Consider the following 21,562-nt stretch of genomic DNA (forward strand, 5'->3'; position numbering starts at 1 on the left):
ATCTCACCATCTATGGCCGTCCTGTCGCCCTCACTCCCACCCTTAAGTGCCTCGGTGTCACCCTAGACCGTCGCCTCTCCTGGACCCCCCACCTCTGGTCAATCTGAGCCGAGGCACACTCCCGACTCCGTCTCCACGAGCTCCTTTCTGGCTGTACGTGGGGTCTGGACCCCTCCACCATCCTCCACACCTATAAATCCCTCATCTGCGCTATCTTCTGTTATGCCCACCCTGCCTGGATCTCCACTCCCCCTACCTTTCACAAATCCCTTCAGATCCTTTAACGCCATGCACATCTCCTCGCCCATCGCATCCGTCTCCCCTCCCCCACGCAGATCCTGTACAACCTAATTCCGTTCCCCCACCTCCTCCTTTTCCTCGAACGGTATACGGACCCTCTACACCTCCAGTAAACTCGATCCTCCTTACCTGCTTGTCTCTCCCATCCTGTCCCGCCCCCGTCCGCTGCCGCACCTGTATTTCCGTGTCCCACCTGCTCTCCATAGGTGGCTTCTGCCAGCTCCCCCTCCCTGATGATGCCCTCCTTCCCTCCATCTACCCCTCCTACCAACTTTGATCCTCCCCTCCCACTTCCTGTGTTTGTTCCTACGGGCACCCTCTCTCCCTTCTCTCCTTCTCTCCCTCCTCCCTTTCTCCCCCCTCCTTCCCCGGGCTTCCCCTACCACCATACCTTCATTCCTCGCACCATCTCCTGTGCTATTGGCATCTCTGCTCTCCCCTCTCCCCCACCACCTTATTCACCTCTCGGCAGGTCCCCGGACTCGCACACGTCGAGTGGACATTCGCGCGCAGGAGATCATCGCGATCAGTTTCTCGTGTGTGTGCCATTGTGTTTGTGGTTTAGTGTTTTTCGCTGCCACGCTCCTTCGTTCACTTGGATCGTCCCAGTCATCAGTGTTTGTGTGCAGTGCCGACAGTTTTGTGTGTTTTTCCGTCGAGTGTGAACGGCTTCGTGGTTTTAATTTTTGTGTTTTTAACCAGCAATTTGTTACTTTTCTGCCTTCATTGGCTCTTTTATTGTAATGCTTGTGGCTGAAGAGCGGAGTAGATTTATCCGCTGCCAGCCCACCTTTGTATGAGGTGAAAAAAAAAAAGTCTTTGTCAGTCCTCGTTCGGCTCACCTGAAGATGGCTGCAAGCCCTAAATCTTTTTGAAGAAGTTTTAACCTCATCACATTGTGTCACATGTTAATGCTAGCATTAAAAAATTATTACTAAGTTGGGTAATCAGTAATAGAGTCTTATGAAATAGAGATAACACTAATCATGTTTTAAGAATAATTTAGCTTTGTGACCAAAGCACAATTGAACCCTTTTGCTTTTACCCCCCAGAAAATTTCATTTTACCCGTTTGGGCGGGGGGGGGGGGGGGTGTTAATTTACCCTCATGTCGTGGACTACTGTTGTAGAACAACATTCCCTTGTTGATGCAAGTCAGCCAAGGTAGGCAGAGCGTGCAGTTTGCGGCACTCGGGCTGGCGCTACTCACGCAGGGTGAAGCCGCAGTTGAAGCAGCCGGCGCCCGCCATGCCGATGAGCAGGCGCGCCGCCACGAAGACCCAGTAGTAGGCGAGCAGCCCGGACAGCGGGCCCACCACGATGTAGATCAGGAAGGACAGCGTCAGGCTCGTCTTGCGGCCCGCCCTGCAAATGGCCGCCGGTCACCGCCCCGTCACCTTCTACACGTCGACCCTGTACCGGTCAGGTCGAATCTGCCACTGCGGTATTTGGCCACAGCCGTACATTAAAAAGTTAGTGAGGAAATAAACCACTACAGTCTCCACTGACAATCGTGATTTTATTTCAATGCACGATGCGTTTGAGGCCTGGTCATTCATCTCCTGGTGCTCGGACAGTCTACATCGATTATTTTTCCTGATTTAGGTTAATTCTGGTCCGGTAACATTACAATGGTATATTACAAAGTGGGCACATTATGAATATAAGTTTACAAAACTAATGCGAATCGGAAAATCTCTCTAGTAGTGAACACATGGTTTTTGAAGCACTGTATGAGTAAGCATGTTTATGTACATACATATACTAATGTTCTACAGTACATTTTGTAAAAACAAGTCGAAACAACGCAATAGACTAGCTACAGAAATAACATAATAAGCTGGCCGCCGACCAAGAACTGATCAATAAAAGTCTGCACCATTCCGAACAATGGAGAGAAGAGGAATAGAAGAGGATGCGCAAGAGCGGCGAGAGCGAGGCGTTTGGTAACAGAGACGCGGGGTGCGGGGACTGCTACAGGATGGAACTGGCGCGTGTCCCTAGAAGGTGTCGTACATCGAGTCCGGCTGCCTATTAAAGTTCAGACAGCCGAAATATGGCAGTTAGCTTCAATAAAAGGAGGAGCAACTTATAACATTTAGCTTCAAGCTCCATCTCGTTTTCCTGTACCCAGAAGGATGTGGACACACACTCGTTTTAAGTACCGGGTGATCAAAAAGTCAGTATAAATTTGAAAACTGAATAAATCAAGGAATAAATCACGGAATAATGTAGATAGAGAGGTACAAATTGACACACATGCTTGGAATGACATGCGGTTTTATTAGAACCAAAGAAATACAAAAGTTCAAAAACTGTCCGACAGATGGCGCTTCATCTGATCAGAATAACAATAATTAGCATATCGAAGTAAGACAAAGCAAAGATGATGTTCTTTACAGGAAATGCTCAATATGTCCACCATAATTCCTCAACAATAGCTATAGTCGAGGAATAATGTTGTGAACAGCATTGTAAAGCATTTCCGGAGTTATGGTGAGGCATTGGCGTCGGATGTTGTCTTTCAGCATCCCTAGAGATGTCGGTCGATCACGACACACTTGCGACTTCAGGTAACCCCAAAACCAATAATCGCACGGACTGAGGTCTGGGGACCTGGGAGGCCAAGCATGAGCATACGATCATCACCAAACGACGCGCGCAAGAGATCTTTCACGCATCTAGCAGTACTTTGTTTTTCTTTGTTCTAATAAAACGCCAAGTCATTCCAAACATGTGTGTCAATTTTTACCTCTCTATCTAGATTATTCCGTGGTTTATTGAGTTTTCAAATTTATACTGACTTTTTGATCACCCGGTATGTCTCAAAAGTCATGTGCCGCGCTCACTTCCACATAGCGTAGTCTTCAACGGACACTACCTCGGAATGAACAACTAGCAACAGCGCAGACCCAACACACTTTTAATACACTGTTAAGCCAACACAGTATGCCAGTCTGCTTAGCAACATGTTGGTTCACCTTTGCAATGCAATACAGTAGCCGTTCTGCACGTTGTGAATTTGACAAGCCCTTAGTAGCTTTCCGGAGGTATGTAGCGCCAGATGTCTCCACAGACATCTTGCAATTCTCGTAAACTACGAGCCGGTGGTCTGTGGGCAGAGTGTGGGTGGCCGATGGTGTCCCAGATGTGTTCAATCGGACCAGGTCAGGCAAATTTGGTAGCCAAGACATCAACTTAAGTTCCCCATCATGATTCTGGCCTTGTGACTTGGACAGGTATCCTCGTGGACGATACCATCGCTGTCAGGGGGGACATCAAGCAAGAAGGGAGGCATGTGGTCCGTAACAACTCTCTCTCTCTCTCTCTCTCTCTCTCACACACACACACACACACACACACACATCCCACGGAAGCCCAGGTGAATGTACCTCGTACCATGATACCACCAATACCGGCCTGTGTCCGTGGTGCGTGCATCTACCGAGCAGCCGTTGTTCCTGCACACGACCACAGAGCTGGTGGAACAAGAAACGTGATTCATCCGACAAGGTCACATCTCTATGATCCCGCATCCACTGCAAGTGTAACTGATAATATCGTTGGGAACGTAAATGGCCGTCCGCTATGGAGCCCCGTACTCAACAAAGCGCGTTGAAAAGTATGCCCGAAGCGCTTGACTCTGCATGAGCATTGCACTCTCTCGTCACACTTCCACAGATCGCCTCATACTGCTTCATACAATGGGCAAGGCTCCAACCTCCACGTTCTCTGTTGAGGTGTGGACGGGCACACCTTGTTATCTACTCGTGGTCTCACTATCCTTCAACCGGTTTCCATACGCTCACGACAGTCGCAAACGAACAGTATCGCTATTTCCGAGATTCTCGTCCCCAGGCGCCGTCTCCAAACGATCTGCCCCTTGTCAAAGTCGCTTTCGTCAGCGGACTTCCCCATTTACGGGCACTATTGTCGCCAGAGTGATTCCCCGTCCGTCCCTGCTCTACGTTTGTACTTCCCTTACCGCGGCACGAGCCGGCGACAGGTGTCAATGTTTAGGCTCTTCGCAGTACACAGTTACTAGGAGAATGTCTCCATCCCAATTCGTGGGCCTGAAAACGAGTTAAAGCTCGAAAGTGGCCAGTTGTGCTACACAAGGCATAGGGTGACGAAGAGTGTTAACATTTGAAAAAGCACTAATCCGCGGAATAATGTAGGTAGAGAGGTAAAACTTGACATACATGCCCGAAACGACATGGAGTTACGGAGTTTTATTGAAAACAAAAGCAGGTGGAAAAGCCGACCAATAGATGGCGCTGAACAGCAACACGTCTGTGACGCCGCATGGGAACACCCACAAATGCAGAATTTGTGCTACCTAAGATCCTAGAATTGTGGTGGAAACCAAACTGCACGATGAGAGAGTCACGGTACGGTGTGGTTTACAGTTTCAACCACGATCGGACCCTTTTCCTCCGAGGAAATGCGGAGTGCTGCTTCTCAGACTGACAAAGTCACGGGTGCGACGTACGCCAGTACATTGAGGGATCACATCAACCCTATCCTGGCTGATAAACACCTGCTGGAAGGTAGGACTTTCATGCAGGATGGCGTTCCATCGCATATTGCCGTACGTGTGAAAGATCTCTTTTGCACATCGTTTGGTGAGGATCACGTGCTGAGCCGCCACTTTCTTCGTGATTGGCCTCTCAGGTTCCCAGACCTCAATCCGTGTGATTTTACGAGGTTATGGAGTTATCTGAACTCTGTAGCCTACAGCGATCGTCCGACCTCGTTAGGGATGCTAAAAGACGGCAATCGACGGCAGTCTGTCACCATACCATACCTTTTTCACAAAATTGTCCCTCGATTTCATGTGGGGGTGTTGAATGATGGTCGACGTGTTGGGCATTTGCTGTAAAGAACGTCGTCTTTGCTAGAAATCAATTGTTATGCTAGTTATTGCTTTTGCATCGTATGAGGCGCCATGTGCACTTTTTTGGTTTCAATGAAACCCCATGTCATTCCAAGCATGTGCGTGTGTTTTTACCTCTCTACCTACATTATTGCGTAAGTATTTGAATTTTCAAATGTCAACGTACTTTTGGGTCATCCTGTACCCATTTCAGTGAAACAGTCGGCTGGAAATTATGTCTTCCTTTGAATTTATCAAGGCTATTTACTTTTGGTTTCAACCAGTTGCCTGTTCCAAGTAGTATGTCAGCATTATTACTGTAAATGAAGGCGACTAATTCTGGAACCTTATCATTCACGAACGAGCTTTTCACTCTGCAGCGGAATGTGCGCTGATATGAAACTTCCTGGCAGATTAAAACTGTGTGCCGAACCGAGACTCGAACTCGGGACCTTTGCCTTTCGCGGGCAAGTGCTCTACCAACTGAGCTACCCAAGCACGACTCACGCCCCATCCTCACAGCTTTACTTCCGCCAATACCTCGCCTCCTACCTTCCAAACTTTACAGAAGCACACAGTTTTATGATCTGCCAGGAAGTTTCATATTAGCGGACACTCCGCTGCAGAGTGAAAATCTCATTCTGGAAACATCCCCCAGGCTGTCGCTAAGCCATGTCTCCGCAATATCCTTTCGTTCAGGAGTGCTAGTTCTGCAGGTTTGCCGGCCGAAGTGGCCGTGCGGTTACAGGCGCTGCAGTCTGGAACCGCAAGACCGCTCCGGTCGCAGGTTCGAATCCTGCCTCGGGCATGGATGTTTGTGATGTCCTTAGGTTAGTTAGGTTTAACTAGTTCTAAGTTCTAGGGGACTAATAACCTCAGCAGTTGAGTCCCATAGTGCTCAGAGCCATTTGAAGCCATCTGCAAGTTTCGCAGGAGAGCTTCTGTTAAGTTTGGAAGGTAGGAGACGAGGTACTGGCAGAAGTAAAGCTGTGAGAACGGGGCGTGAGTCGTGCTTGGGTAGCTCAGTTGGTAGAGCACTTGCCCGCGAAAGGCAAAGGTTCCGAGTTCGAGTCTCGGTCCGGCACACAGTTTTAATCTGCCAGGAAGTTTCTTATCATTCATGATTCCGCAATTACGTAAAGCGAAATAAAAATTTCCCTGTGTAAATAACTAGGGCGACGTATGCCTTGCCCCGAATACGTACAGGAAGTGATCAAAAATACGGAAACACCGCAAGAAATGCATCGTTGAACAGTAATGCAGGTTGTATGGTGTTTGACCAGCAACGGCACCTCTGCAATGCCCTCAGTGAGTTGCAAGTGTTAGCCGTGGCCAGGAAAGTGGTCTGTGTAGTTGTGAGTGTATTACGTCCGGGCTAAGTCGTTCGAACCTGGGAGAATCGCTAGTGCTCATATGGCGCGTGCTTCCCCGACCCAGGTGGGCGAAGCGTTCGCTATTTCAAGAGCTAGCGCATCTAAGATTTGCTACGCATACAGGCAATTCATAAGGCGGACGAAAATGTAGTCTGAGTGATCGCAACGAATGGTTACGGAAGAAGATTGTGACGAAAAGTAAGAACTACAGCTGCAAAGATCACTGCAGAATCGAATGTCGCACTTGGAAACCTTGTCAGTACGGAAACTGAAAGGGAGTACATAACTAGGGACTTGCAGAGCGTATTGGAATTCCAAAACCAGTCATCAATAATGCAAGTGTGCTCAACAGGAAAACGTGATGCCGAAGCCATAAAACCTGCACTAGAATGCAATGAAGAGTGTCCTTTGGTCGGATGAGTGTTGTTTCACACTGTTTCCAACTTGTGGTCGAGTGTGCGCCCAAGAGTGAAACGTGATGACCTGGGCGGCCGCGTCGTGGTATTCCGTGGGCGCCCACGGTTATTCTGCGAGGTTGCACTGCTGCCAAGGATTGTGTGACCATTTTCTTTGTTCATGTCCATCCCACGTTACAATGTTTGTTCTCCAGTGGTGATTCTATATTACAAGGCGACAGGACCGCTGTTCACAGAGCTCGCATCATCAAGGGCTGGTTTTGTGAGTACGAGGGTGAATTGCCACATCCTCCCTGACCACCACTATCACCGTACCTCAATATTATTGAGCCTTTGTGGTGTGTTTTGAAGGGAAGTGTGCGTACTCACTATCCACCTCCAACATTTTTAGATGAGCTTGGCACATTTTGCGGGAAGAATGCTGTAAGATTCCCCTGAATACCTTAGTAGCTATATTTATTCATTCAGAGACGATTGGAAGCAATTTTGAAAGCCAACAGCTTTCCTGCACCATATTAAGCACGGTAGTTTGAGCGCGCGTGTGCGCTCGTTTCCATGTTTTTGTTCATCCCCCCCCCCCCCAGCCCCCCCCCCCCCAATTGATCATTAGGTCTATGGATGGAACTGTTTGTAAACGATGAAACTGCTTTGAGCAGGCAATACAACTTCTGTTAAGTTTGCAATGTAGGAGAGAGGCACTGGCTGAAGTGAAGTTCGTCTTGTGAGCCGTACCTGAATAGCAGAGACAATAGAGAACTTTCCTGCGAAAAGCAAAGGTCCCAGGTTCGATTTCCGATCAGCACAGTTTTATCCGCCAGCAGTTTCTCTCTTCTCCATGTACAAACAAGACCTGTGGCGGCTTGGGGAGACGAAACAGTTTTACAGAATAGAGTGATTTTAGTAGACCCTGCAAAAGCCTCTATTTTATACAGCTTGTGTGGCCATTTGTGCTTCGTGTGAGTATTCAGAAACAACAGATGGAAACAGAAAAAACGATTCGCCGTGCTAGAAAAGACGAAGGAACTGAGAAATCTGGAGGTCGGAAAAGATATCCGCTCGACGAGTTGGCATCTATGGACTGCATCACTGCGGAATGCACAGCATACAGCAATTCTGCAACCCAGTTGGCACAGATGTATAGCCAAGTGACACATTTGGCGGACGAGGACAGTCTTCTACATCTACAAAGATACTCCGCAAGCCACCGTACGGTGGAGGGTATCGTGAACCACTACTAGTAATTTCCTTTCCTGTTCCACTCGCAAACAGAGCGAGGAGGAGGAGGAGAAAGAATAATAATAATAATAATAATAATAATAATAGTAATAGTAATAGTAATAGTAATAGTAATAGTAATAGTAATAGTAATAGTAATAATAATAATAAGAAGAAGAAGAAGAAGAAGAAACAAACTACTGTCTTTATGCCTCCGTATGAGGCCTAATTTCTCGTATCTTATGTTCGTGGTCCTTACGCGCAACGAATGTTTGCGACAGCAGAACCGTTTGTTAGTCGGCTTGAAGTGTCCGTTCTCTACATTTTCTCAACTGTGTTTCCCGAAAGCAACGTCGCCTTCCCTCCAGGGATTCCGATTTGAGATCCCGAAACATCTCCGTAACACTTACTCGTTGATCGAACGTACCGGTAACAAATCTAGCAGCCCGCCTCCGAATTGTTTCGATGTCTTCCGTCAATCTGACCTGGTACGGATTCCAAACACTCGAGCAGTGCTGAAGAACAGGCCGCACTGCTGACGTCCTACGTGCGGCCTCCTGTACAGATGAACCACACTTACCTGCAATTCTCCCAATAAACCGATGTCGACCGTTCACCTTTCCTGCCACAGTTCTCACGTGCTCCTTCCATCTCACACCGCTTTGCAACGTTACGCCCAGATATTTAAATGACGTGACTGTGTCAAGCAGTGCACTACTAATGCTGTAACCGAACATTACAGGTTTATTCTTCCTACCCATCAGCGTTAACTTACATTTTTCCACATTTAGAGCTGTCTGCAATTCATCACACCCATTAGAAAATTTATGTAAGTCGCCTTGTATCTTCCTACAGTTACTCAACTTTGACACCTTACCGTACAGACACGCCACCATCGGCGAACAACCGCAGACTGCTGTCCACCCTGTCGGCCAGATCATTTGTGTGCACAGAGAACAACAGCGGCCCTGTCACACTGCCCTGGGGCACACCTCACGATAGCCTTGTCTCTGGTGAACATTCGCCGTCGAGGACAAAATACTGGGTTCTATTATTTTAGAAGTCTTCGAGCCACTCACACATCTGTGAACTTATTCCATAAGCTCGTGCCTTCGGTAACAGCCTGCAATGGGGAACCATGTCACATGCTTTCATGGAATCTGGCTGTTGCCTTTCATCCATAGTTCTCAGTATATCATGTAAGGAAAGAGCAAGCTGAATTTCACACGAGAGATACTTTCTAAAAGCATGCTGATTCGTGGACATAAACTTCTCAGTCTCAAGAAAGTTTATTGTATTCGAAGTGAGAATATTTCCAAGGAATCTGCAGCAAACAGAAGTTAGGGATATTGGTTTGTAATTTTGCGGGTCCGTTTTTTTTTTACCATTTTTATCTACTGGAGTCACCGGTGCTTTTTTCCCAGTCGCTTGGGACTTTGTGTTGGGCGAGAGATCCACGATAGATGCAAGCTAGGTAAGTGTCCAGTGCCGCAGAATTGGGATTCCACTCGGACGTGATGATTTATTTGCTTTAGTATCTTTCAGTTGTTTCTCTACGACAGGGATGCTTGTTAGTATGTCGTCCATACGGCAGTCTGCCCCATGGTCAAATGATGGTCTGTTTGTACGATTCTTCTGCGTGAACGGTTTCTTGAGCGTGAAATTTGAAACTTCGGCTTTCGTTTTGCTATCTTCAACTGCCACAACAGACGGTTCAACGAGGGACTGAATGGAAGTCAGACCTGCTTAGCAAATTTACACGTGACCAGAATTTTTATGTTCTCTGCCAGATCTTTTGCTTAGGTGTGAGGGTGGTAGTAGTTGTATGCTTCGTGCATAGATCTTTTCACAGACGCGCGAATGTCTAGTAACCTTTCCTTATCGTCATTTGTGCGTTCTCTTTTGAGCCGAGAGTGTAACAACGCTTTCCGAATTTCGTTATTAAACTATGGTGGGTCTCTTCCATCCTTTAGCCACTTACTATGCACATAACTCTCTAGACAACGATTTACAGTCTCAATAAATTTCGTCCATAATTACTCTAGGACCACGTTACTGGAACTAAGCGACTTCAATGCACTGTCTAAGTGAGATGATAACTGTTTATCTGCTCTGTCTATCAGACACACTGTCCTGGCCTTCTCGACTCATTTATTAACTTTCGTAACCACAGTTGCTGTGACATGATACCGCTTCCATACTGAGACTGTCGATTAGGTCCGGCCTATTTGTAGCTACAACAACTAAGACATTTCCATTGCGTGTGGGCTGCCGAGCTAACTGCTTATGACAGTTTTCAGAAAACGTTTTCAAAACTATTTCGCATGACTGCGTGTGTGTGTATCCATCGCAATGAATCCATAGACATCCCAGTCTATACCCGGTAGGTTAAAGTCGCCTCCAGCTTGTACTGCACGATTTGGGTATTTCCGCGCTACTGACCGTAGCCTGTTTTTGAATGATTCTGGAACTGTAACAGCGGCATCGGGTGGCCGGTAAAAACATTTATTACTAGGCTGTTACCTAAATTTCTTGGTAAATGTGGGGGTGGCTTTGGGAACATTCTTACATTCACGTAGTTGAATGATGGCACCATGTTACACTTTACGCAAACAATAAAAATGTAGCTTTCATAACAGATCTGGTTCAACTTCAATTATGCTAGTCAAAATAACAAAAATAATGGGCATGCAAGTAATCCAATAAATCCATTAGAATAACGCAGTGTAAAGTTTTGTATGCACTTTTGTAGATGGCATCAAGGCCGTATACTCTATTTTTTAAACCTCATTTCTTGGTTCTCCATCTCGAAGAGTATTAATCATGGACATTTCTTGCTAGATATTACTGCTGATATCCAGTAAAATATTCTCCACCGTTCTGACTCCATTCTTGTTTCCAGTTTTTAATTTTCCATGTTAGACTAACATTATTGGTGGCTGATAAATAGATTCTGTGAATATTTTCTAATTTTAGTTTATGACTCTTTGGATACGTTTTATTTAATCATTTAGGAATGTAATTGCAGTTTACAGAAAAAAAAATATCGCAACACCGAACAGCAATTAATGCAGAGTAATGAAATTTCGGGAATATATTTGTCTGGGTAACATTGCAAGATCACAAGTTAATGTAAATGCGAGATAAGCCATTGCAGATGTGAAATGGTGGTACTTCAATAACCGATGTAACTAAAGGAATGTTGAATGCAAACGTGTGTGCATTGTGGTGTACAGATGCCACATACCATTCTGTGAATGGTATTTCCTGCCTGTTACACGTGGTCGGTCAATACAGGAACGGTTAATGCTGTTTGTAGATGACGCTGGAGTTCTCTTCCGACAATGTCCCGCATGTGCTCGATTGCAGACAGATTTGGTGGCAACATGTCGACACTCTGTAGAGCGTGTTGGGTTACAGCGGCGCAATGTGGACGAGCGTTATCGTGTTGGAAAATACCCACCTGGACTGCTACTCCTGAATGGCAGTACAACAGGTCGAATCATCAGATTGGCGTACAAACTTGCAGTCAAGGTGCGAGGGATAGCCATTAGAGTGCTCCTATTGTCATACAAAGTGGCACCCCAGACCATAACTCTATGTGTAGGTCCCGTGTGTGTATCACACAGACAGGTTCTCAGTTCACCTCCTGCTAACCAACACACGGCCATCACTGGCACCGAGGCGGTACAGGCTTTCATCACAAAACACAACAGACCTCCACCCTGCCCTCCAATGAAGTTTCAAATGGTGAAGGTTTGGGGTAAGTGGAATACACGCTACAGGGCGTCTGTCTCGAAGCTGTTCTTGGAATAACCGATTTGAAACAATTAGTTTCGTCACTGCGTCACCAAGTGTTGTTCAAAACGCTGCTGACGCTCCAGAGACACACACTGAACAACACGGTGTTCCCTCTCGGCAGAGACACGTGGTCGTCTGCAGCCAGGTCTTGTAGCGACCGTACATTCCTGTGAATACCGCTGCCAGCAATCATGTACAGTGGCTACAACAGTCCTGCCGAGCCTTTCTGCACTATAGCGGAAGGAACATCGAGATTCTCGTAGCCCTATCACACCACCTAATTCAAAGTCAGTGAGGTGTTGACAATGGCGTCTTTACGCCTTAAAGGCATTCTTGACCGACATGAACACTCGATCTGAAAGGTAACTAACGCTCACTACCTTTACATTGTGTATGTGAAGCAAATTTGATTTATATCCACATTTCGGCACTACTACGCCACTCTTATGCAACTGGCACGAATCTGAATAGACATCTTTCAGATGTAAAAGCACACCTGCCAACTATCGTTCATGTCGCAAAGTTCCTCCATGGTGTTGAGACTTTTATTCTTCAATGAATAAAAATACGTATGCACATTCCATATACTAATGAAATACGCTAACCCTTCAGGTACCAAAGTAATTATATTCGAAGAGAGACATTAGATACAATAGGTCACATACGTTTAAAGACACAGAATCAGCAGTATCAAAAACGTCAATTTTAGACTCTTGCCCGCTGTTGGATAATTTTCTGCCCATGGAGCGCACATTCAGCAGCTTTAACCGTTCAAGTTTCTATTGTGGCTGACCCGAAGCACTCACCTGTCTGCGATGAAGCCGAAGATGAGCGCGCCAAGCAGCTTCCCGAAAGAGACGACCATCTGAGCCGTGGAGCGAAGCGCAGTCCTCTCACACACCAGGTCCCACTGCAAACAGACACAACTGTGACAGACCTACAGAGCGGCAGCAGTATTAAGTGGCAGGATAAGTCCGCTAAATTTTTATTTACCAACTAGTGTCGAGGGACATGAAAGGGAAGCAGTGGTTGGGAAGGGAGCGAGACAGGGTTGTAGCCTATCCCCGATGTTATTCAATCTGTATACTGAGCAATCAATAAAGGAAACAAAAGAAAAATTCGGAGTAGGTATTAAAATCCATGGAGAAGAAATAAAAACTTGGAGGTTCGCCGATGACATTGCAATTCTGTCAGAGACAGCAAAGGACTTGGAAGAGCAGTTGAACGGAATGGACAGTGTCTTGAAAGGAGGGTATAAGATGAACATCAACAAAAGCAAAACGAGGAAAATGGAATGTAGTCGAATTAAGTTGAGTGATGCTGAGGGAATTAGATTAGGAAATGAGACACTTAAAGTAGTAAAGGAGTTTTGCTATTTGGGAAGCAAAATAACTGATGATGGTCGAAGTAGAGAGAATATAAAATGTAGACCGGCAATGGAAAGGAAAGCGTTTCTGAAGAAGAGAAATTTGTTAACATCGAGTATAGATTTAAGTGTCAGGAAGTCGTTTCTGAAAGTATTTGTATGGAGTGTAGCCATGTATGGAAGTGAAACATGGACGATAACCAGTTTGGACAAGAAGAGAACAGAAGCTTTCGAAATGTGGTGCTACAAAAGAATGCTGAAGATTACATGGGTAGATCACATAACTAATGAGGAGGTATTGAATAGAATCGTGGAGAAGAGGAGTTTGTGGCACAACTTGACTAGAAGAAGGGACCGGTTGGTAGGACATGTTTTGAGGCATCAAGGGATCACAAATTTAGCATTGGAGGGCAGCGTGGAGGGTAAAAACCGTGGAGGGAGACCAAGAGATGAATACACTAAGCAGATTCAGAAGGATGTAGGTTGCAGTAGGTACTGGGAGATGATGAAACTTGCACAGGATAGAGTAGCATGGAGAGCTGCATCAAACCAGTCTCTGGGCTGAAGACCACCACCACCACCACCACCACCACCAACTAGTATTATCATTATTATTATTATTATTATTATTATTATTATTATTAAGTGCGATGGTTGTAACGCTTTTGTTCAGAATTTGAAACAGATGCACATGTTCGGTGGAAACGATCATTGCATTACGTTCCCTAAAAATATATAAAGATGCGTGGCTGACAGTGAAAAAACCATTTTTATGTAAAAACTAGCTGAGAAAGACGGCGTTGAGCGGGTATTTATTTATTCCAGTCTTCTATTCGTCCTGCCTCTCCCTCTCTATCCAGCCCTTCTTTCTTTATACACCTCTCTTCCGTCCTCTTTACATCCCTCCCACCTATTCCTGTCCACCACCTCCACCCCACCCCCCACTCTCTGTGCATCTCCCCTATGTCCATCTGCTCCTCCCCTGTCTTTGTCAGAGTCTCCCCCCCCCCCCCCTCTACCCCCACGCCTCCCGTGTGTCCCGAATTTAGGTCTAGACAATATGGTCACATTTATATGTCCCAGGTTAGCCTTTGAGTCTGACATATTTACAGTACATAAATTGTTGGTGTTAGGATAATGTGTACATAGTTCCGCGTAGTCAGCGCGTACACAACTTTCCCACTAGAGCGCGCCCCGCTAAGCTCAACAGCGCAGGCGCAGCGCTCGTCCGTCTCTGCACTACGAGATGGCGCTGTCATAGAGACGGGCCAAATTCTGCTTCCGCCGATCCGCATATTAATATGTAACGCAGCCGATCAGATTGCTGCTAACGTAGAACTTTTTCTCCTCGCGGATCACACTCGCGCAGTGATACCTGAACGCGCGAGGTATTATAATTGAGTGTACAGACCTCCGATTAGTCAGTCTGCATTTGTCTGCACCAGTCTGCATTAGTCTGTACCAGTCTATATTCAAGTTTCAGTCTGCGCCTAATAAGATTATCATATTCCTGTACATAGCCATGAAGATAAATGAATAGACACTTTGTCAAGTATCAAAGATATGTGAGAATAAGATTAACGTACCAAGACCAAAGGAACTTCAGATTGTCAATTGTAAACAGCATCCAGAATCAAGTTACGTAATATCTATGTTTTTTATTATTTTAATAAATGTGTGTGAAAATTAATCAAATTCTGTTTAAAGTTGGTCACCGTCAATCTGCTACGCTAAGCGTGCAAGTGGCATTTCTATCGTGTGACCTAACGGCAGAAGATAAACACGCCACGATAAGACCACGAGACATATTGCTGACACTCGCCTACTTCGATAGTGCGACAAGTCAAATAATCTGATGGTGTGTGTACCGAAGGTCTTACAGTACGCACACCACAGACAATTTGTCCCATTGGAAGATGTCACGACTACCGTTGGTGCGAGATGGAGAAGACTGGTGCGTGCGTACCTGTGAGGTGATGGTGTGGAGGTCCTCGTAGTCGTGGCTGACGCAGGGGACTCTCGGAGGCCGCGGCTGCGACTGCACCTCTTGGAGCGCGTCCACGAAGCCCAGGTCAGCCAGTGCACTGTAGTTGTAGTTGTAGTACGAACAGGACTCCGCTTCTCTGCAGAATAGCTAGGTTTCAACTGACAGAGCAAAAAACCGCGGCAATAGACACAAACAATGAGAAAAACTAAGAATAATACTGTATAATTAATGAACGATAAAATAACTTATAAATATAATTAACTTTTACCGAAATCAAAGTGCAGTATTAAAGAACTGTAGGACGTGAAAGGGGCGCACTAACTGAGATATGAGTGAGACAGGGTTGCAGCCCACCCCACATGTGTCACAGTATCTGCGCAAAGAGCAGCTGATAAAGATATCCAAGGTGCAAGTTGAAAAGATAATTAAAATTCGAGGAGAAGAAATAAAGTTTGCAACGTTGGAGGATAACAGCGTAATTCTACCAGACATAGCAAAGGAGTAGGAAGACCAGTTGCCCGGATTGTATAGTATCTTTAAAAAGAGGTCATAAAATGAAAATAAAAGTAAAACAAGAGTAATGGAGACTACTTGAATGACATCAGATGATGTAGAGAATTAGATAAGAAAATGAGACTCTAAATGTAGTAGGCGAGTTTTGCTATTTGGGTAGCAAGATAATAGATGACGCTAGAAAGAAAGACGATATTATATGCAAATTGTCAACAGTATGAAATGCTTTTTTTGAGAAAGAGAACTACGGTAGCACATAGTAAAAAGTCAAGGAAAGTATTCGACTGGTTACATTGTTGTATGGCAGTGAATTGTGGAAGATAAATATTACAAGCAAGAAGGAAATAGAAGCTTTCAAAAATGTGATGCTACAGCAGAATTGTAAAGTTATATGAGTAAGTGGCCTAGACAATGAAGATGTTCTAAATCTTCCAGCGAAGACACAAGCTTTATGGCATAACTTCATTAAACTAGGAATTAAGATGACAGAGAAAATAAAATAAAGTGAGGTATTTTGGTAATACAGGGAAGTGTGGAAGTATATGAAGGTGGTTGCAATATTTATGTAGATATGAAAAGACAATAGAGTAGCGTGGAGAACTGCATCAAATCTCTCTTCGGTATGATGTCTGTAACAACAAGAACATAATTATACTTATTTACAAGGCCAGTAACAATACAGTATTGGAAAATGATGTAACGCACAGTTCAACTCTGTCCCTTCTTTTTTTAAACTGCATACTACTCATAGCGAAAGTGTCATCTTGTAAATTTTCGTACGCTGATGCCGGCCATAGAATGACACGGCAAAATCTATGAAGAAATTCAAGTAAAACTTTTTAAGGAGCTGAAATGCTGTACAAACATTACATCTGATGCCATTTTGATCCTACCCCAATAAGACAGTTTGTACGTTAATGCAAACAGGGAGACAAATAGAAAGTCACAAATTTCTACGAATGAGAAGTGCGTAAGGCAGAACGACAGGCCCATAAATCTGGTCTGAACTTTGTCATACAGACCACAGATGGAGGCGGTGGCTCGAACTGGAAGCCGTGATAGTGTTTTGGTTAACCTGCCAGGTACGCCGTGGGGTCATCATGCAGACGCCTTTAGGACCTCGGCTCAGCGCGATACAGTACTGGGGTCACTGCTGAGTACTTTACGACAGCACCCGTATTACTGAAGTCTGTATCTAAGAGGTGCTAAGAGTATCCTTACAGGAGCACTTGGGGCTACACAATGAGCATGGCTTCTAGTTCTGGACCTCTTAGATAGCTGAGGAGTATGAGAAGAACAAGAACAATTCTGATTTGTCCATACACTAGTATCTCAAATTCAGGTCCCCACTACGGTAGGCATGCAAAGCACTAGAGAACTTTGACGTAAGAGGGGAACGAACGATCTGAAACACTCGCAAATCTAGATATCAGCCTGACTGAATCAACGTGTAAGACTTGAAACTGCAGGCGTTGAAATGAGTGAGGACAAGAGTGGGAAGAAGCAGGAAGGTGCGTGGGACGTACAATATGACCCTCTTTGTGGCTTAACAGGTGAAACCCACGGAACGCAAGATGTATGAACGGGGCAGACAGAGACGGCACGATTTCTCACGCGCATTGTTGGAATGGCTAAAAGAAAATTGGCACAATAGTAAAGAATTAGAATATGTACATTTTTATTCTAATAAATTATATATTTTATACATTGTCAATTATATGTAACCTTTTGTGGTCCTTCGAGACCGCAGTGCATGCCTGACCGAGGTAACACGCACTGCAGCGACTACAGCTGTTGTGAAATACATGAGGTGGATTTGCAGATGCGAATATAGACAACCCTCAGCCGTGTAATGGAATGAAGACATTGAGAATTTGTGCCGGCCCGGGACTCGAAGCCCGATTTACCGCTTGTAGCGAGGAGTCGCCTTAGCACTTTGGCTATCCAGAGCGATTGATAGCCCGACCCAAACTTCCGCATATCGTCGTCCACGTGGGTACAACCTACACTCATACATTTGTTTTCTACATTCCTGTGAAGTCGAGTCGTTTTAACTGAAAGTAAAAACATAATAAATGTACGGTGCAGGTTCTAGACACCATCCACGAGAACATGCCGAATTTTTGGCCTGACTATGAAGTGTGCTCCTACAGCCAGAGTGGTTAAGGCGACCGCTCGCGACAATTGGGAAATCCAAGTTAGAGGCCCGTTCCGGCACAGAGTTTCAATGTCGTCATTTCATTATACAGCTGAGTCTTGCCCATATTCGCAACTACGATTACCTTTCATGTATTTTGTGGTGCCATCGGAGTATGTAAGAAATAAAAATGTGAGACCTGAGTTTCTCCTGTCGTATACAACTTTCAAATAACTTCCCGGAATTCAAATGGTTCAAATGGCTCTGAGCACTATGGGACTTAACTTCTGAGGTCATCAGTCCCCTAGAACTTAGAACTACTTAAACCTAACTAACCTAAGGACATCACTCACATCCATGCCCGAGGCAGGATTCGAACCTGCGACCGTAGCGGTCACGCGGTTCCAAACTGAAGCGCTTAGAACCGCACGGCCACACCGGCCTGCCAACTTCCCGGAATTCAGCCAGGTAACGCTTTCAGCGACCGCCGATATTTCTGCGGGAGAACACCCCGCCATTTTCAAGGCAAACTGCAACGGACAGGCGGCGTACGTGCAAATTTAAAACCTCTGTTCTCGGACTGAAGCAGGAGAGGTAACACACACACTGAGCACTAGTGCCACCAAAGATGACCAAAGTCAGAGGTATCGATAGTGAGACTATGAATTCGCAGGTGAGGTAGCATTGACTCTGTCCCTCTGTTTTTTGACAGGGGAGAGAGCCGGATTCCAAGCAGAGTTTAAACAGAAACCTCCATCCCTGTTAACGAGGTTGCTCGATAAGTTAATCTCAACTGCCTCCCTAATGACACTGTCCCAATAGCTGGACGCGCATGCCAATATCTCTGTGTTATTATATAACATGGGGGTGACCAGTATCCAAGCAATGTTAGGCAATAGCAGATCTATGTGGCTGCAGTAATGGTGTGTGCCGTTTATGCTCAGTACATCGGTCCTGCAGGGTCCTGATAGTTTGACCAATATATGCCATGCCGCAGCTACACGGAATACGATATACACCCGCCTTACGCAGTCCAAGATCATACTTGACGAAACTCAAAAGTGCTCTAATTTTGGATGGAGTTTGGAAAACACATTTCACATCGTATTTCCGTAAAATACGACCGATTTTGTTGGACGTGTTTCCTACGTAAGGCAAAAAGGAAGTAGACTTAGGTGTTGACTCAGAATTATCATCAATCACCCGATGTACAGTTGGTCGATAGCGCAACGAACGTTCAATCTGTCTATCACTACTGTATAACCATTTCGAGGAAATGTAACTTCAAGGTGGGACAGCTCAGCTGGCAAAGTCTCAGCGTCAGAAACGACATGTGCCCTGTGTACCAAGGTGCGAAGTACCCCTTCACGCTGAGCCGGATGGTGACAACTATTAACCTGTAAGTACAAGTGGGTGTGAGTACGTTTCCTGTAGACTGCATGTCCCAACGATCCATCATCCTTCCTCCTAACCAACACGTCGAGAAAGGGAAGGCAACCATCCTGTTCCACCTCCATCGTAAAACGAATGTTCGGATGGATCGAGTTCAGATGTTCTAGAAAGATATTCCAATTCTCCCTACCGTGAGGCCAAACAACGAAGGTATCGTCAACGTATGTAAAGAAACAGGCGGGCTTCAAAGGCGCCGACTCCAATACACGTTCCTCAAAGTCTTCCATAAAGAAATATGCGATCACAGGAGACAACGGAATCCATCGCAACTCCATCTGTCTGCTCGTAATACTGGTCATTAAATAAAAAGTAAGTGGATGTCAACACATGCCGAAAGAGATTAGTTAATTCAGCACCAAACCTGGCCTCAATTAACCGCAACGCCTGAGCGCTATGGTTTGGGGAAGGCTTTCGTGGGATTCCATAGGTTATCTCGTCATTGTAGAAGTTACAATGCATCAACGCAATTATGCGTCCGTCCTTGGGGACCATGTTCATCCGTACAAGCAGTGTGTTTTTCTTCGGCACGATGCCATCTACCAGCAGGACAATGCAACGTGTCGCAGCGACCGCCGGGCTCAGTTTACCGTACTCCCCTCGCGAGCAAATTCTGGATTTAAACGGAATCTAGAATCTGTGGGACCACCTCGACCCTGTTGTTCGCTCCACGGAGCCTCAGCCGAGAAACCGGTGCAGCTGGCCGCTACACTGGTGTCCGATGGCTCCACTTCCCTGTGGGTACCTTCCACAACCTGATACACTTGCTTCTTATACGCCTCGCAGCGGTCCGCGCTGAAAAAGGCAATTATTCAGGCTTTTGACGGGAGGTCAAACATGGTTAGAAGTGTGTACCAATTACGAAAGTTATAGCTATCATTGTGTATACCTAATCTTCTAAGAGCACTGTAATGATAACCGCAAACACAGTCTCTAATGACTCCTAGTTAAGTGGAAAGAGGACCTAAAAGCCCTATCCTTCCCAAGTGAAAAAAATTACACTGAAGTGCCAAACGCATGCGTATGGAAACAGAGAGATATTTAATCGGGCAGAAAACGGCGTTGCTGTTGGAAACGCCTATACAAGACAACAAGTGTCTGGTGCAGTTAGATCTGTTACTGCTGCTACAATGGCAGGTCATCAAGATTTAAGTGAGTTTGAACGTAACAAGTGAACGTGGTGATATAGTTGGCGCATCTGCGATGGGACACAGTACCTCAGAGATAGCGATGAAGTGCGGATATTCCCGTGCGACCCTTTCACGAGTGTGCCGTGAATATCAGGAATCCGGTAAAACATCAAATCTCCGTCATCGCTGCGGCCGGAAGAAGATCCTGCAACACCGGGATCAACGACGACTGAAGAGAATCGTTCAACGTGACGGAAGTGCAACTCTTCCGCAGATTCCTACAGATTTCAGTTCTGAGCCATGAACAAGTGTCAGCGTGCGAACCATTCAACGAATCGTCATCGAGATGCTGTTTCGGAGCCGAAGACGACTCGTTAACCCTTGATGACTGCACGACACAAAGCTTTGCGCCTCACCTGGGCCCGTCAACACAGACATTGGACTGTTGATGACTGAAAACATGTTGCCTGGTCGGACGAGTCTCGTTTCAAATTGCGTCGAGTGGATGGACGTGTACGGCTATGGAAGTAACCACATGAATCCATGGACCCTGCATGTCAGCAGGGGACTCTTCAAGCTAGAGGCGGCTCTGTAATGGTGTGGGGAGTGTGCAGTTGGAGTCATATGGGATCTCTCATACGTCTAGATACGACTCTGACAGGTGACACCAACGTAAACATACTGTCTGATCACCTGCATCCATCCACGTCCATTGCGCATTCCGACGGACTTGGGCATTTCCACCAGGACAATGCGACACCCCACACGTCCAGAATCGCTACACAGTGGCTCCAGGAGCACTCTTCTGTGTTTAATACTGCCGCTGGCCACCAAACTCTCCAGACATGAACATTGTTAAAAATATATGGGATGCCTTCCAACGTACTGTTCAGGAGAGATCTCCACACCCTCGTATTCTTACAGATTTGTGGACAGACCCGCACGATTCATGGTGTCACTTCCCTCCAGCACTACTTCAGAGACTGGTACGTGTCACTTC

At 45.8% G+C, this 21,562-nt stretch overlaps 1 protein-coding gene across 1 annotated transcript in view; it reads right to left on the bottom strand.

The window, feature by feature from the left end:
• Window positions 1-1,509: 1,509 nt before the first annotated feature.
• LOC124771007 (solute carrier family 22 member 6-like) overlaps window positions 1,510-21,562 on the bottom strand; it is a gene marked incomplete at its 3' end in the record, with an annotated part of 85,725 nt that continues 65,672 nt past the window's right edge. The window contains exons 3-5 of the mRNA XM_047249265.1: window positions 15,313-15,469; window positions 12,787-12,890; window positions 1,510-1,664 (exon numbers count right to left, since the gene is read on the bottom strand). Coding sequence (XP_047105221.1) covers window positions 1,510-1,664; window positions 12,787-12,890; window positions 15,313-15,469 — 416 coding nt within the window. The remainder of the gene's footprint in view (window positions 1,665-12,786; window positions 12,891-15,312; window positions 15,470-21,562) is intronic.

The sequence above is a fragment of the Schistocerca piceifrons genome, unplaced genomic scaffold, assembly GCF_021461385.2.
Source record: "Schistocerca piceifrons isolate TAMUIC-IGC-003096 unplaced genomic scaffold, iqSchPice1.1 HiC_scaffold_854, whole genome shotgun sequence".
Classification (NCBI taxonomy): domain Eukaryota; kingdom Metazoa; phylum Arthropoda; class Insecta; order Orthoptera; family Acrididae; genus Schistocerca; species Schistocerca piceifrons.